The 17,245-nt window shown below is 53.7% G+C and overlaps 3 protein-coding genes across 3 annotated transcripts in view; 2 read left to right on the top strand and 1 right to left on the bottom strand.

Moving 5' to 3' along the window:
- Positions 1 to 2,664: 2,664 nt before the first annotated feature.
- NCLIV_023630 (hypothetical protein) lies at positions 2,665 to 9,213 on the top strand (the record flags this gene model as incomplete). Its single annotated transcript, XM_003882558.1, has 6 exons — positions 2,665 to 4,021; positions 6,566 to 7,131; positions 7,375 to 7,513; positions 7,946 to 8,114; positions 8,677 to 8,735; positions 9,167 to 9,213. The coding sequence occupies 6 exons, from the start codon at positions 2,665 to 2,667 to the stop codon at positions 9,211 to 9,213; spliced, it is 2,337 nt and encodes a 778-aa protein (XP_003882607.1).
- A 1,716-nt stretch (positions 9,214 to 10,929) lies between these two features.
- NCLIV_023620 (SRS domain-containing protein) lies at positions 10,930 to 12,520 on the bottom strand (the record flags this gene model as incomplete). The annotated part of the gene is made up of 2 exons (XM_003882557.1): positions 10,930 to 11,378; positions 11,992 to 12,520. The coding sequence occupies 2 exons, from the start codon at positions 12,518 to 12,520 to the stop codon at positions 10,930 to 10,932; spliced, it is 978 nt and encodes a 325-aa protein (XP_003882606.1).
- A 1,009-nt stretch (positions 12,521 to 13,529) lies between these two features.
- NCLIV_023610 (putative vacuolar ATP synthase subunit d) overlaps positions 13,530 to 17,245 on the top strand; it is a gene marked incomplete at both ends in the record, with an annotated part of 4,410 nt that continues 694 nt past the window's right edge. The window contains 7 exons of the mRNA XM_003882556.1: positions 13,530 to 13,564; positions 14,488 to 14,605; positions 15,002 to 15,197; positions 15,488 to 15,591; positions 15,901 to 15,966; positions 16,525 to 16,604; positions 16,737 to 16,814. Of these exons, the coding sequence (XP_003882605.1) occupies positions 13,530 to 13,564; positions 14,488 to 14,605; positions 15,002 to 15,197; positions 15,488 to 15,591; positions 15,901 to 15,966; positions 16,525 to 16,604; positions 16,737 to 16,814 (677 nt within the window). The remainder of the gene's footprint in view (positions 13,565 to 14,487; positions 14,606 to 15,001; positions 15,198 to 15,487; positions 15,592 to 15,900; positions 15,967 to 16,524; positions 16,605 to 16,736; positions 16,815 to 17,245) is intronic.

Here is a 17,245-nt window from a genome sequence, read left to right as displayed (position 1 = left end):
GAACGAAAAGGGTGAAGAATGTGAGCAGACATGCGGCGGAAAAACCGGCAGGGGGGTACAAAAAATGACGTCCTTGTCTGCGGGGCCGCCAAACTGCAAAGACTGCTGGATCGCGTTCGAGCAGAGTCCGGGCACAGGAGACTGGGAGGAAGCGAACCGAAGGCGCGGCGTGTCGGAGTTCTCCGGCCCTAAACCTGGTTCAGGAAATCTTTTATGCAGGGGTTCTCTGTTTCTCATGTTGCGGAGCAACGTGAAGCGCAGGCAAGATCGCCCTGAAAATGCAGTCGAAATACGTTTGTTTTTTCCTTGATTTGTTGCGAACGCTGCCTTTTGTCATGAACGTGTTTTCACAGTTTTTTGTCACTGGAAAGTGCCATGTGCTGTGCTCGTGAGGTCTTTTGGGATGCTGGAGAGACACATGGCCCGGCTGGAGACGGCGGCCACCCCAAGACCCGTGCTGACGTCTCTGTAGGGTGACACCACCTTGGTTCCTGGACAACTGTCTCGATCGGGAGAGCGTGCGCCGGGATTTCGTAGACAGCAGGAGCCGGATTTTCGGCGGAGTGTTTTGACCTATGGTCTCTGGACCGTTCTTCTAGGCGTCGTGTATCTGTTCGGACCCCTCTCTGGGCACTTTGGGAACGCAGCTTCTCAGTTGCTTTGTTTTCGGTGGAAAACTGAGAAAACAAGCTAATGAAGTTCCTCTCTCTGACACTTCGATCACCAACCTGCACGAGAGCCCAGAAATACGGCGTGCCACTAGACAGGGTCCAGGCTGCAGCTGTCCCAGCCCCTTGTGTCTAAGAGACGCCGAGCACAGTACATCATCCGAGAAAACCCCAAAAACGAAGTGCAGGAAGCTCGATTGGCCGGAAGACAAAGGCCGGCCGAAGCGGACACGACTCTCTCTCCAGTGAACGAAAGGCAACACCTCTCTGTGTACCGACTTCGTAGTCAGCAAAGAGCCGTCGAAACCACACAGAACAACCGGCCGCAGCCTCCGTCGTGCGTACCATATATTCGGGTACACCGCCACGGTTGGGCGCTGCAACAGAATTCATGCCACTGTTCAGCCCTTTCCGTCGAATAACCGGGGATGACCGAGGCTGACCTTTTGTACGGTCACGTGCGATGCGGCAGCAAGGTGCGCTGGATCACAGGAAGTAGCATTCCTAACACTACGAAGTGCACACCGAGTCGTCGGGCGTGTTTTCGGTAGTTGCGCCTAGACTCCGGCTGCGTGGTCACATAGATCAGTGATCTTTGTTTCGTTCTCTTTTTCCTTCGGTAAGAACCGTGTACGGCGACGAACGCATCAAGTTTGTCACCAAACGGCTGAGCCGCTGTTTTTCGGGCGATGTCAGTTTGTAGTTGCGCAGTCCACGGATCCCTTTTTCTACGAGCGTCCCGAGGCGTTCGGTCGAAGCTCGCCCGGCGCCCTGCGTTGCAGTGTAAGTTGCGGGGAGTTTGCGACTCGAAACACGCCGCTTGCCCCGACAGTTACACATCCGATATATCTGTGCTCCCACGATCTGCAGTAAGGACCTACGATTCTCATTAATGGGAGGCGGGAGGCTGAATAGGACTCCAAGTATCATATACAGAGTGCAGCGCTGATACAGCCCGTTGACACGTAGTCGGCAGATGTCCCTGGCAGTTTTGCCACGGACCACCACAACTACCCACAACTGTGGCGACAGGTCAGGCGTCGACGGAGGGCGTTTGAACCTCGAGCAGACTGGGATATAGCCGATTCAATCACGAGAACTCCGTCTGAGCGTTCAAGGCGCGATACACCGACACAAAGAAAGCATGTGGTGCTCAAGTATATATATATATATATATATGTGATATATATAATATATATGTAGAGGTTTCATAGGCATTCGGCTCATCTATGGACCATGCCGGGCGTTTTTTCACCGGTTTCGTGCATGCACTTGCCGGCGTAGAGTGCGCGTCCCTAGTGTGTCTCGCCGAGCTGCTCGGCGTGTGCCTCCCAAACTGTTGGAGAAAAGGACGAGTCAGATTCTTTCCGATGAAAAAGTGAATGCGCTGATCGTTGAATGCGTTTTCGAAAAGGCACCGGATTTTCTGTTCAAACGTGAGTCTGAGTCTGCGCAGCGAAGGCACATCGAGCAGCCCCCCGTCTCCCGTCTCCGCGGGGACGCGTGTGTCTCACGCGCTTTGCTTCTCCAGGAGTGTAGTCTCCTGAATCTGAATGTGAATCGCGCTTTCTGTCCAACATTCACCTTTCAATCGAGGCGGCGTCTCTTTCATCCCAGATATGCAGGTTTCAGAACCCGCGAGTTTCGACTGCGGTCGCCATTCGAGTGGAAGCTCGACGGGTGGCCTGTTGAGAATTCGACGTTGAAACCGGGGCTCTTCTCCAAAGTTCCCTCGGTCGTTTCTCGCTGCCAAAGCCGCTCATTTGAACAACTTCCATCGTCGTTGAGCGCCTTGCCGATCGTGTCACCTCTCCACTCTCCGGGGGTGACCCCGGCGCCTCCTGCGAGTTTTCGACACCGGGCTGGCCCCCAGCCCCAAATCGCGCCCGACTTTCTTTCCGCACTTCTCTTTCTTCTTTGCTCCGATGGACTAGCACACGCGCGGAAACCAGATCTTTCGGTTCCAGATGAAGGTCCGCCTGTATGCGTAATCGAAATGGGCCGAAGAGCGGCGCTGTCCTCTCGCTGCCTCCGGCACTGGCCAGGCAGCCCTCCTACCGCGCGATGCGTCCTGGCTCTCCTCGTTCTTTGCAGCGCTGCGGTGAGCCTCGACCCGAGAACGGTCGAAGGCCTGACGTTTCGCGCTTCTGAGGGCCTGCCAAGTTTCGGGGGGAGACCGCGGGCTCTTGAGGGAAGGGACAACGCGCCGCTGCCGCCCACGCATCCATTCCGCTTCTCCGTTGACGAAACAAGTGGACGAGGCGGGACCGCGTTCCACGAAACCCTGAAGAGACGATGGGCCCACGACTCCGCTGGCCGCCTGCCTCTCCCGACCCCGCTGCTCCACCGAGCACGCCGACACCCAGGCGCTCCGTTGTCGCTCTTTCTCGGTGCGCAGCCTGGGGCGCCACTCGCTCTCGCCTTTCCCCGTCTCGCTCGTTCGTCTGCTCATCTTCCTTCTCCTGCAGCCCGTTCGGGAACTCCGCGTTTTCAGCGTGCCCGGTCTCTGTTGTTTTTGGACGCGTCGTCTCGTCGTTCTGCGAAGGGAAAGCACACGCGAGTTCCGCGGGAGAAGAAGCCAACCGACCTCGTTCTCTTGCCTGCGAAACGCGCCCGAGGCAGTGGCATCGAGCGTCCCGTCGCTGTCCTCTTTGGGTTGCTGGACGCCGTTGCCTGGTGGAAGAAGCCGGAGCAGGAGAGCTCTTCCGGGGGAGGCAGGGATTTGTGCGCGCAGGACGCCGAAGGAACTGATCCGGACGCGCTGTTCAGTGAAGACGAAAGCGCGACAGACGAGGGCGCGAGCACAGCGGCAGCGACCGCCGAGGCTTTTAGCTCCCCTCTGGCGGCCTTCGTTGTGCACCAGTGGAAGGCGACACCCAAGCTGACAAAAGGGTATCTGTCCATTGCGGCAGCGCTTTCGCTCCTTTCGTCTTTCTCTTCGTCGAGGCACTTTGCTCCGTCTGCGCTGCTGTTCGACGCGGAGGCTCTCCGGCGCGGCCGGGAGCTCCACCGTCTGTTTTCGTCTTTGTTTTTCCTCGGTCCGTTCTCTCTGTCGTCTCTGCTCTCCTTCTCCTTCGTCCACGCCTACCTGGGAGGCCTGGAAGTCCACTTTCAGCGGACGCACTCTCCCGGCACTTTCCACCGCATGCTTGCATTCGCGCTGGGGTGTACATACAGCCTGGCGACTTTGAAACAGATTCCGAATGACCATCTCCTGCAGACCGTGTGTACGTTTCTCCTCTACATCTGGAGCAAAACGCACCCGGGCGGCGAGGCCGACGTCTACGGCCTGTGCACCATTCCGAACGAGTACCTTCCCTTCTTCTTTTTACTTCAGAACTGGATTCTCGAAGGTAAAATCGTAGCCGCTGACCTATGGGGCATCGGCGTCGCTGCAGGCTGGCTGCTCCTCCAACAGCGCGCGCAGTCTGGGAAAGACACTGGCATCTCGGTTCTGCTGTCTCCTTTCACGAGCGCGAAAGTGCACGCTGATTCATGCAGAGTGGACCGGCACGCGCGAACTCTAAGCAGCACAGACACATCCAAGAAAAGAGACGCAAACGGCGATCGCCTGGCAGAGCGCCAAGACCGACCAGAGGCGTTAGAAAGTGGAAAAGGAGCAGAGCAGGACACAAAGGGTGGAACGGAAGGACACAGCGCGGATGAAAAGCGGTCAGAGAATCGCCTGTTTCGACGGAAAGGCGGAAAAGTTTCCCAAAGACGACACTGGAAACGATAGGGAGGAAGCACGTGAGTGCACGTCTGTCGCTTTCCTTCGTGCACCCGAACTTTTGAACTTCCGCGGTGGAAAACGGTCTTCTGTTTTGTTGGAAGTCGTGGCTCGGCCAGAACGCAGGAGGGTCCAAGTAGAAAGCACTGCGGTAATTCTTCCGTTAAAAATTCTTTCGTGTGGGTCTCCTGACAACCATTCGGGCTGTGCCGAGTGTCTACAGTGGTTTTGCTCTCTGTTCCTCGTCTCTCTTGCCCCATCAAAACACTGACGTCCACTGGCGATCCGACGATGGAAATCTTTTCTTTATCGTTTCTCGAAGTAAAGGGCTCATCTTCTCTGAGAGCTCTCTGACGCTTTGAACTCCGGCGGAAAGTGTCATCCTTCGGAGCGACAAAAACAAGCCTGCACTGTCCACATCGGCAGCGATTCTACAGATTCTCGTACACTTCATAGTCTCCTGGCATTCGCGTAGACGCTGCTTCGCTTGTACCTCTAAGGCAAAAATTCGGATAGTGCACGGCAGTTAGCACTCCTAAGTGGAATACTCTCATCACCCTGAGTCTCTGGACGGGTATGCCTGTACTTGTTCTTGTGTAACTGTTATGTATTTATTTGCGCATGGGCGCATCCTGTGCTACGAAGTCTCATTGATAGCGTCTGTGTCAGAGAGAGCATGTGTCACCTTTCACAGAGAGAGTAAGCTATTGGCTAACCCAGGATTCACAATCCAACGGTAGTGGACAAGTCTTGCTGCTCGAAAAGGCAGCTTGTGGAATTCTCGCGGCCCCACCGTGGTATGTGTAAAAACACATTATGGGTGCACTCACAGCCGTAGAGGAAAGGCTGCCGAATCAGGAAGACCTAGTGCATTCGCTCGTTTCTTTTCCATGTGAAGATAAGCGACAGACGAACACATCCTACCCTGGGGGTCTGGGTGTATAAACACCGTGGAGGACACGTCTTTGTTTAGATGTATTTACAACCGAATAGCAAAAGTTCATATTTACCACTGCCCTCAACTTTAATATCGGCATTAATCGGTACTTTTTGCAGAACATGCAAAAATATAGGCGTGCGCGGTAGAATCCGCGAAACTCTGGCATGTGTAAATGCTGCCAGTTTTTTCGATGCATGTACTAAGCTTCGTGCCAGTGCGGCATGTGCATGTGCCTTTTTCGTCGATTGTCGCTTTCGCTTAACGTCCTTCTGCACTTTCTGGCCTCCCCACTTTCCCCTTTCCTTTCCTTTGGAGTGCTTCGCTTACAGAAACGCTGCTGGAGCATTCTGGGGCTGCGTGTCTCGTGAAACTCCCTTTGTTTTTCGGCTGTCTTCGCTCTTCCGGAAATTGGAGCGCGGCTATGTCGGCGGTGCGAGTTCACCTGCCTGCTTCTTTCTCTGGAGAGGCAGGGCGAAAACGAAGAGATTTGAGTTTCTCTTTAGGTGAGGAGAAACCGGTGCCTCGGGATTTATTCTGGGCGAAAATGAGAAAGTAGAGAGGACACCCGACGCGCGCGCGCTGAGACGTCCGGTGAGCGGGACGAGGACCGACGAACGCGGAAACCGACAGGAAAAAGAGGAGAGATAACGGGAAGAGGACCACCGGCGGACACGAGCGTTCCAGGTCCGGGAAGGAGAAGTTTTCCCCTCTGTTCTCCACATCTTTTTACCCAGACCCCCCCCGAGCATCTCCGTCCCCTCCCGCCGCCATTTCTCCCAGTAAACTCCGTATCTCTCTTCTCTCTGTTTTACATGCGTGAAAGGGCCTGTTCTTTACTGCGTTTATCTCTGCAGCTTTCCTCCCACCACTAGGTGATTGTCTGAAAGGAGTAAACCTCGGAGAGAGACGTGGGTGTGCAGACGGCCGACCCGTGCGTTTCCTCGATCCCACCTTCTCTGCGAACTTGTTTTCCTTCTTCCATCTGCACCACTCAACTCTGCGCTCGCAAAGAAGAGCCTTCCTCTCGCTTTTTTCTCTTTTTGTGCTCCCTTCCCGCGCGTTTTGTTCTCGCGTCTCTCCCTCTCGGTTCGGCACCTGCGACCCTTCCGGTTCTTTGGTTTTTTGCCGGCGAGATGGCGTCGCTGGCCGCGTCTTCTGCGCTCCTCTCTGCGGGCGCCTCGTCGTCTTCGCTTCCGTCTGCCGGTCGTGGGCGGCGGGGCTTGGCAGGTCCGTCGACGAGCGCGGCCGACTTGACTTACCGGGAAGCCTCTTCCTTTGTCCCTGCGAAGATTCAGTCCGCCACTCCGTTGCCTCACGTGACGCTCATCAAGGTTCCGCCGTTCGTCGCGGCTGCTTGGCGAGCTGCCGAGAAACAGAGCGTTGTGGGCGTCACGTACACAGACCCCAAGACGAAGAAGAAGTGCATTTTCGGCGTGGCAGATCCGCGCGGGTCGGGGGCGGGCGGCGACGGCGGGAAGGACGCCGACAGCGAGCGCGACGCGGAGAAGAACGAGCGCCAAACCGCGAGTGCGCGCGCTCCGGCGCCCGTCTGCCAGCTCCAGTGCGCCTCAGTGAAACCCAACAAACTGCATGTGCTCCAGCAACAGAGCGGGACCTTTCCTGCCGCCGCCGACGTCCTGTGCGTCGTGGAAGAGTCTTCGAACTTCGTTCCGCTCCTCGACCGCACCTACCACAGCTTCCTGCGCAGAAGACACGAAAGCATCGACGTGTTCAAGTCGCGCGGAACCATCGAAGAGACCCGCAGAGACACCGGACTCGACTCGACTGCAACCGTGAGAAAAAGGAGACAGAAACCAGAAAACGAGAGAAAAAGAGAGAGAAGGAAGAGGGGAGTATAGGGGAGGAACTTGGGAGAAACGCGCGAGAAAACTTGATATTCCGAGAGGTTGTCGCCAGTGAAGAGGGAAGAGGTTTCGGGGAGGTTGTTTCTCGCTCCACGCGATGACTTCAAACGGGGTCTTCTGTCTCGCCAAGCGACGGTGTTGTCTCTCTGTTCCCATCCGTTTTCTCTCCAGCTCTTCCACTTCCACACGCCAAAGCCTGCTGCATCGAGCGTGGGAGGTGTCGGAGAAGAAGACGATGAATTCGCCATGCTGGGAGGCCGACGTGGCGGCATGAGCGCGGCAGAGGCTGCGCGGACGAGAACTGTGAAACGTACGGCGCACCGATACACTGAAAAGACAGCCGCCGTCACACACACAACCGTATTTTATCGTGCTGTACCCAGATGCACCCTATCCTGCTGTCAATTCATATATATATATATATATATACATATATACATACAAGCATTTATGTCTTTTCTCTCTATTAATCGATGTATAGATGTACAAGCAGTTGAGATAGGTATATGTGTGTACATCTGAGTATGGGATAAGCGTACATGCACTCACATATCAATGTATATATATATATATATATATATATGTATATATGTATACAGGGACGAAGCCTGTGGTGGCGGCGGTGGCTTCTGATTATCGCTTTCTTGTTTTCGCGCTCTTGAGGCTCTGTCTCTCGGAGGACAAGACGTGATGGTGAAGTTCTGGAGTGTTCCCTTCGCGCTGTGTGTTTCTTTGGTCTCAGAGAAGAAAGCAGTGGTCACCATCGACGAGGATTCGTTGAAGTTGCGCCTCTTCTCCATCTTTGAAGCCGCGGGAGCGAACGGCTTACAACTGAAGCAAATCGCTATGCAGACGGGCCAACCTCTTTCCTTTGTTCGCCAAGTTGTCGAAGAAATCGCTGAGCCTCGGAAGTGAGAAGGAGCGTAACGGGTCGCGCGTTTCAGCAAGCAAAGAAGACAAGGCAACAACAGAGCAAACAAAAGGCGCGAAAGGGGGAAGGATGAGGAAACAGAAAAGATTCTTCACAGTTTTCCCCTGGGGCGACAGTGGAACAAACGGCAGAGTGAGGATTCGTTCAAGGGGACTGCCAAATACGCGATCATGTACAGCTCTACACTTTATGTGTGTGTTAATAGCGATGATTCGAAAGCATAAAGCAGAGGTAATTTATGACCTGTGTAGGCCTCCAGAGATGTGTGAACCTACCTTGTACTTATATATATATATATATATATACATACATACATATGTATATTTATATATATATATATATATATGAAGGTAGTGATGTGCGGCCTATGTCTCAGCTCTGTTTTTTTTGGGTGCATGCATCAGATACCTGGTTGAACTGTGTATTTTTGTGTCCCGTTGCAAGTTTTTCTCTCCTTCAGCAAGACTGACACGGCGCATGGAGGCCTGGGCTCCGTGGTGGAGTGGCGAAATTGTGTGTCTTTGCGTTCTTTTTCTCCGCAGGCGCGCGAGTGACAGAAAGACCGTGTTCTTCCTGAAAGATCAGTACAATCCATATGCGTGTAAGTTCTCTCGTCTGATTTGTTGTCCCAGATTCTTCGCTTCTGTTGTTCTTTTCGTCGGCGTGCCGTTTCTTCTTTCTTGCGATTCACAGGTGATCTCTGAGGTGTCTGTCGCCAGCGTCTTTTTCCCGCTGCTCACAGCTCTGTTTGAGCTTCTGTGTCAGGATCATGAGTCGCCGAAACCTGCCGTTCCCAGTGTTTCTGCACAGGCCTTGAAACTCTGTCGTTTCGTTGGGGTTTTCCTGTGTTCTCCTTGTTTCTTTCTGCCATCGATTTTGGTATTTGATTTCATCCTACGTTTCCCCAGCCGTCTTCTCGTCGTTCTTCAGGTTCCAAGCGCAGACGTTCCATAAGACTGGGAAGAAAATCGCCTGAGCAGGGGTGCCTATAGGTGCTGTCGTGTCTTTGCTGCGATCTTCTTTTTCTTGCAGCTCTGGCAGGGGAAGAACCTTTGGCAAAGAAACCGAAAGTCATTTGATTCATGGTTGTCGATCCAACAACAATCAGGGAACTTTCGCTCTTCAAGCTGTCCCTTGCCTACCGTACCTCTCAACTGGGACAAATGGATAATCATCAACATATATATTTATATATGTGCGTATGTACATATATATATATATATATATTTACCGTCTCGCGGACGTTCAGTGCATGGATATACATAGTAGACTATGTAGGATGAATGCGGAAGGGAGACGTACCGAGGAGACACGAACGGCGAAGGCAACAGTCTTGCGTTCTGTTGTTTCTTCTCTAGGAAATCAATGAAAAAGAGACAACTTTTTATATCGCACAGGAATCCTGGCAGCTGTTAGGTGCTTTCATTCGCACGAAAGAAGAAAAACTGCTCTCTCGGTTTGCGTGGCACTGTGAAGTCCGTTCTGCTGTTTTTGTGACCGGGGGCAGATTGCAGCATCCGTGCATCAACTAAGCTTTGAGGTTCTTTTGTGTCATCACAAAGGGTGACGTGGCGGTAGCCTGTCGGCGCCTCATATCACGAGCAAGGCGAGGGGAAGCATAGAATGAGGACAGCGAAGACAGGGGGAATCTGAGAAAGAAGACAGAAGGACGAAGGAACATGGAAAGATGCACAAGGAAGCGGTGACGATCGTTTTTCTGTTTTCGTAGGCACAGACCTGCTCAATGTTCCGCTCTCTTTTTCGGAATTGTTCTCTTTCGATCGACAAAGACATCCCGAATTGCAGCAGCGCGAAGTAGCATCGGTCAAGCACTTCGAATTCACATACGTCTGAATACGCATGTCCAGACTTACCACATGAATAGAAGTGTGTAGCATGTCTACATAGCGTACATCGCCCAGGGCTCAGGTGAAGAGATACACGCAGGACGCAGGGGTAACCACCGTGTGGTTTTGGGTGCCTGGAAAAGTTCAGGCGTCAAACCACCTCTCATTCACCGCTGAACAGATTACGTGTTTCGTCGTAACGCCAGGACGGCTCACCTGGGCCTTACTTGCCCACCATCAGAGATTACCATCTTTGAGTACGCGACGCAGCGAACACGTCTACATTTTCCGGGGTTGACACTAGCTTCCAAACGTTCGCCGCCTTTAGGTCCCCAAAACACCTCTCGTCTCTTTTTTGATCCCTTCTCTTTTGCACACAAGTGACAAACTACCCGAAAGGAACAGCGAGCTGGCTTTCGAGGCGTGTGCAGCAAATCCCTGGAAATCCGCGTCAGTGTATTTTGTTACTTCTGCCGTTAATCGCCAAACTGCCAGTCGTGCAGCTTGGGAGACCTGTGTTTCGTTAAGTGTCGGGGTCACTCCGCCGACGGAGCCGGGGCGAGAGTCTTCGGTTCGTGTTCCTGGTGTCATTCACACGCACTCAAGCGTGAAACACAGCGAAGTAGAGGGGACACGGGATTTGAAAACCCTCCCACGGGAAGTAACAACGGCGGAGACAAGAGTGTCCCCCTGAGTTGAGAAACGAACTGACACGAGGCTCACGTCTCTGGTGCTAGATCGCAGCAGGAAGAGAAATGGTCCTGGCGTCGAGAACCGTTCTGGTCCCCCCTTTCTTGGTTGCCTGGCAAGTAGCCAGAGTGCACCGTATCAAAGAAAAAACGGGGCACCTCACGGAGAGTTCTCTGAAGCCAGTGGGAAAAGGCGAGAAGTGTGCAAAACACTTCTTCGCACCTCCTGTCGGTGTATATCGGAAAATCGGGACACACCCTACTGAATCAGCGAGGCGGTGGCCAAGACAAACACACTAACAGCAACGCCAGTGACAGCGGACAGGCCGAACCCTGCACTCGCTGATCCCCCGTTTTTGCCGACGGCGATTTTGAAGGTGCATGTCTCTTTCGGTGTGGGAGAATCGGTGCCGATGCATTTGAGACAGATTTGCTTCGTGGTTTCTGGCATCTGTGTCACAGTAAGAACGTAGCCCGTCTGCGTTCGTTGGTTCTGCTCTTCTGGCTTCGACTTGGCTTCTTCCAGAGTCGCACCGCTGATCTCGGTCGCGAGCGTAGCCTTGCCACTGCAGTCCGCTCCGGTGTACACTTGAGCCAACTTGACAGTGGGATCCAATGTTGGAGTCTTTGTGCCGCACTGCAAAGTGAGTGCCTGCGGCTCCACGACAGAAATATGCTTCTCGCCTTCTCCGTCGCAGATATGCTCCTCTGAAGCACACCAAAAACAAACAAGGACGTTTCTGACTCCAGTCAAGATTTGCGGAAGAACGACAGAAACAGGGACACACTAGCTGCAGACTGAAAATGTGCACGTCTGATCCCGGGATGGGAAAGATCTGCCTGCCTGATCTTTGACTGCTTCACAGGGCGACCGACTCAGCACGCCTCAGCAATTTTGCCCGAAACAGGACTGGGCATCGAAGCTTGCAACATGTTGCCTGACAAGCGTCGTTTCAGCTGTACAGACACCCGAACAGCTACGGCACCGCCTAGGAAATGATGGCCGAAAGGAAACCTGCTATCGATCTTCACAGAGCACCCGAAAGTACGGGTAAACAGGAGCCAACCTTCCCGAGCCCGCGCGCATTCAAAAGCCGTGCAGGACTCGGGTTGCTGAACTAACTGCACACTCCTTCCGTAGCGTGCGGTACGCACCTATAATGTCATGGCACAGTGGACCACACCCAGATTTCATCGGTCACGCAAGGTGTTGGGGCAGCTCCAAAGGCGCCGACACTCTTTTTTAGAAACACGTTTGCGCACCGCAGTGAAGCACATTGCAGTATGAGAAGCTGGTGTGTATATTTCTTGCTGGGTATACGGAAGAAAGACTTGCCTTCACTGGAGCGGACAGCTTTCCGTGCAGCGACGTCGACGACGATGGGGCAGTCTTGCTTGTGGTTTGCTTTGCCTGAGCACAAGAAGCAGAGCGTCTGTGCCGTCGGGGGCAGCACGGGCACGAACAACGCGTACGTTGTAGCGGTTATGCCGGTGCCTTTGACCATACTCACGTAGGCGCCAGGGACTTGGTTCCCCAGTGTCAGTGTGTTCTGTGACGACAGGCACTTGCCGTCAGCAGACGCCGCGTAGTACCGACCCGCCACAGTGGCCCTGGACGGGTCGAGGGGTGCACCATCGGGGCATGTGAAAGTAATTTGCTGGCCAGCCTGCGTGACAGAAAGTGCCAGGCGTGTCTGATTCTCTAGGCTAAGTTGAGCGCCATTATTTGCTAGCACGCATGTATTTGGTTCCAGATTTCTCGAGGCCTGGGCGGCACCGACGCACACGAAAGCAACGAGGGCGACGAGCACGCCCTGCGTCACGGATTTTCTCGCGCCGGCTCCAATCATCTTGTTCACAACCTGAGGTGTCTTCACAGACAAAAAGTATTTCGCTGTCGGGGGACAAAAGTGACAATTTCTGCACAGCAGAGGCAAGTGGATCGGATTGAGCCAAATACACACACACGGGTGGGGCGTGCCTTCTGGCGTACACTTCGAACGAAGCGACTGGCGTTTCAACACTTCGCTCACGCTTGCCAACAGGTGTACCGTCGGCGGTTTCAAAGACGGAGAGTGCTTCACCAGTTCAAGAGAATGACAAGTATAAAATGCAATTTAACGCAAGGATGAAGAGGCCACGGGACTCGCGCCGCTCCTCGTTGCATCGTGATCGGCGGCTCCCGCAGTTGTCTCCGAGCAGGCCACGTGCCGACCTCCTTGCGCCTACGAGCCACACCTGGGGCGAGGGATGAGGGGGCATCGAGAGAACGGGATCGGCTAATATTCTGAGAGGCGAGACACTTTTCTCAGTTACAGAAAACTGTGCACACCACTCGCCAGCTGGCAATCGCGTGAAGCGAGGAAAACAGCAGTAGCTGCGGTTGTGCTTCGCCGTTTTCTGCTCTTGTTTGAGGCTTCCTGGGAGGACCGCAAACACTCGGGACGGCTGTGAACGAAAGGGTTGCTAAAAGCCGACGAAACGAGAGGAGTTGCTCCGGCTCCAAAACGGCTATTAACTTTCTCGTTCTGCCTTTCTCTTCCGTTCACGCTTCTGTTTTTCCGAGAATCCGTTTCTGGCCCCCAGTCGGCTGCTCTTCGCGTCGAAGACGAGCGCACGTCAGCGAGCCTCAGTTCTACAAAAAGGCCGATTTTCCTCTTCCTTTCCAATGAGACTCGATTTTCTCTCCTCCAGTTGTTTCCTCTCTTGAAAGACAACCGTCGCTGGCAAAGCGTCGCGGTCGACACACAGTGCCTTTTTGGCACGCGCTTCCCACTCTGCGTTCACGTTCGAACCTTGTCTGTTGAAAGACGGCTTTTTTCTCCCCTTTCCCTTTTCTTCTCTGTCCCAACGATCAAGATGCCACAGGACGTTCGCCCGGCACCGAATCGCATGTGAGGCTCTCAGTTCGACAAACCTAGCTAGGAAGTGGTGGGCCAGAGATGCAGAGAAAACCTTCGCTACTGGCGTTTTCTATGTGTCGGCTCTCTCTGCGCACTTTGCCGTCGCATTCCTTCTCCGCTCGAGTCCGGTTTTCTTCTCTTTTCTCGAGTTTTCTGTTTCGCCGCAGGCGTCACAATAAACCCGAAACAACCGATGACGAGGAGCCCCGTGTATATACACTGTAACGGTGGATGTGGAATAACCGAATGACGCTGCCCATGGGGCCATGGTTTTCTACGTCTTGGCACTTTTTTTCCCCGCCCGCGTTTCGCCAGTTGCCTGCTTTCCGTGCCTCTCCTCTCAGGTCTCTGTCTTATCTGTCTCTTCCTTCGTCGTCTTCCGTGTCTCTGTTCCGCCCCTCCTGGTCCTTTTTTTCCCTCCCTTTGGCCGTCTCTGCTTCTCTCTTCCCGCTACTGCCCGTTGTGTCTGCTGTCTTTCCGTTCCTGCAACTGTTTCCTTCACTCCTTCTTCCTCAGCTTTCAACGCCTCCTCGTTCGTTTGCGTCTCCCCTCTTTCCACTTGTCCACTTCCTTCTTTTGTGTCTTAATCAGCGTATGGAAGCCATCGCGGGGGCCGCTGGAGAGGCGAAGACGCTTTCAAGATGCATCGAGAAAAGTTTTCTGAGGCAGGGGAGCGCGAACACAACGCAAGGGCTCGAAACAATCTGCCCGCCGTCTCCCTTCTGTGTGTAGACCGCGCTTGTTCATCAAGCCTTCGAGCGTTGCCTGCCACGCGTGTCTTCTGGGAAGATGTGCTGTCTCTCCGCACGCGACACGGTCCTCCCTCCGTGTCTTCCCCTCTGTGGACGAAACGGTTCGCCCCGTCTGGCGTTACGGCTTCGCGTTTTCCTTCGTGCTTTCGGTGTTTCACTCAGGAACCTTGCGATTATGAAACAGAAGCGAAAAGGTGCTCACCAAGGTTACCAGTTGTTGAAGAAGAAGAGTGACGCGCTGACCGCAAGATTCAGAGGCATGCTCAAACAGATCGTTCAGGTGCGCGCCCTCGAAGTTCCTGCTTTCACGCACGTCTACGGATCTAAAGTTGTCAATTTATCTCTCTAAGCCTCTGTACACTTTTCTCGAGTTGTCACCAGCTATTGTTCTCGGTATGTACACCTCTCGATATGCATAACCAGCATTCAAAAATATCGAGACGTCCATGCGCGAGCGTTTCTCAGTTGAAGCCGTGTAGGCTGTGTCCCCGCCCCACGTTGTCCTACTAAAGTGTGCACTGCACTCGACTTGCTTACAGAGATGCGCTCAGGGGAGTGCACGTATTAACACGTGTATAGGGTGTGTAACGGAGATGTTTCGACGCAGACTGTAGCGATGAGAAGGATGGAGTTGTGCTTCTGGGGAAACGTCTGCTGCCCTCCTCATGCGCTGCAGCTGAAGCAGGCCGTGGGCGCAGACATGAGCACTGCGGCCTTCTCCCTGGCGAAGGCGACCTGGGCGGCGGGCGACTTCAAATCGCAGCTCTTCGAGCGCATCAGGCGCCCCGCCACTTTCCTGAACGTCGCCGCCGACAACGTCGCCGGCGTGACTCTGCCCATCTTCCACATTTCCACAGATCCCTCCGTCGATGGTGAGGCGACAACGGAGAAGGAGGAGAGGAAAGGACGGAACGGGAACGGGAGAAGGAGCAGAGAGAAATGGGAAAGGAGACGAGCGGGGACAGAAGACGGTGGAGAAGAGAGGAAAAAGAGAAACACTCATGGAGAAGAGCGAAAACGTGAAGAGAGAGAATCGCTCCAGGTTTTTTGTCTTGGGTCGAGTTTCCAGCAGCGGAACAGTGTGGTGCTCGTGTGGTGTCGCTCGCTCGCGCCCTCAACTTTTAACGCGTCTTTGGCTTCGGTCTTTGTGGGCTCTCCGCAGTTCTGAAGAACGTCGGAGTTGCGGCAGGGGGTCAGGTCATCATGGCGGCGCGGGAGCAATTCCTCAAGGTCTTCAGCGAGCTCGTGAAGCTGGCTTCTCTTCAGGTGCGCGCCTTCAGTCGCCCGGTGCACTCGCGTGTTCCGTGTTTTTGCAAGTCTACTCTGGTGAAAAACCCGCCCATACAGACGCCTGCAACCTCTCCCTTCGTGCATCGGCCTCACTTTTAGACGTGTATATATGCATATATGCATGCTTATATATATGCATATAGGCATGCATATATATATATATATATATATGTATATGCATATATCTGTGTGCCTATATTTGCATGCAGGTGTTTGTGTGTTAAGTGGTGGTGTCGATGGGCCCATCGAAAGGTTTCCCTTTTTGCTGTACATTTTCTTGTGCAGACGGCGTTCTTCACATTGGACGAAGAAATCAAGATGACGAATCGGAGGGTCAACGCCCTGAGCAATGTAAGCGCCGATTGACACAGAAAAGAAAACGTTTCGTCGCAGCGTTCGAGGTTGGACATGCTTTCTCGCTCCGCAGTGAAGAGGCGCGAAGCTTGCTGATCCTTTCCCAGGTCTGACGCTCGGTGACGCGTTTTTCCGGGAGACAGTATGCTGTGTGTCGTTCTTCCCTTTGGTTTTGCTCGGCCACTGTGAATCTCCGGGCTTTCTGCGTTCTTAGACACACGCTTACCAACCTGTCTGTCGCCGCAGAACTTCCGTGTTTCGGGACATCCACAAAGCGAAAAAATGGAGCCCCGGACCCATCTCGCCCTGCTAACATGCCTACGAGGTGTATACATATACATAGGTATACATATATATGTATATATGTATATGTATACACATTTGTGCATATACTTTTATGCGTGTATGTTTCTTTTTATGTGCTTGTGCGTACACTAACGTGTTTCGTGTATCTTTTTGGAGCTGTGGAAACACCCAACGTGCCGATGTGCGGCGGTGGCAACGTGGAGATGTATCGATTCGCAGTCGCTACCGATGGTGGTCTGTGCATCTCAGGTTGTTCTGCCCCGAATCGACGGAGGCATCAACTACATCGTGAGAGAGCTGGACGAGATGGAGCGCGAGGAGTTCTTCAGGTGCGCCGTGGCTGATTTGTCTCGGACTGACCGAAAACGCCTTCGAAATAGCCCAGATGCCTCACCCGCCGCACGGAGCGGACTCCCTGTCAGCGGATCGTCTTTGTGTTCCTGTGTGTCTTTTTTCTCCAGACTGAAGAAGATTCAGGAAAAGAAACGGAACCGAAAGGAAGAAGAGGACCGCCTTCTTCACGAAAGTAAGGATGTCTGGTGGGGGTTCTCTTGAAATGCTGGGTTTGTTGGCGTCGGGGTTGGGCGCCTCTCCGTTTTTTGACGCATTTTTTTCCTGGATCTTTTTCTCGGTAGAAGCGAGGCGAGGGTGTTTGCAGCGACTTGGGACGAGGGAGTCTCAAATCACGCCACGGCGTCTCAAAACGGGACTTCTTCAAGGGAAACGTAGCTGCTTCAGCAGATGTTGTGAGGTCTGCGAAGGACTTCTGAACCGCGCATTTCAGTCGCTACCGACTTTCCCCTGAAGGGTGCTGATAGAGAAGGGCCAGCTAGACTTTTGCACACACGTACAGTGAAGACGTGCACATCTCCACCAGACGCCTGTGTGCACGCGACTGCAGACGGTGTAGAGAGATGTAAAACGATGCGAGTGGACTCCACCGCGGGGCGCTGGGGGTCGTGCTTTCCCT

Source organism: Neospora caninum, chromosome VIIa (assembly GCF_000208865.1).
Source record: "Neospora caninum Liverpool complete genome, chromosome VIIa".
Lineage (NCBI taxonomy): Eukaryota > Apicomplexa > Conoidasida > Eucoccidiorida > Sarcocystidae > Neospora > Neospora caninum.
The sequence above is the reverse complement of the archived record's forward strand: the minus strand, read 5'-3'. Positions and strand labels throughout refer to the sequence as shown.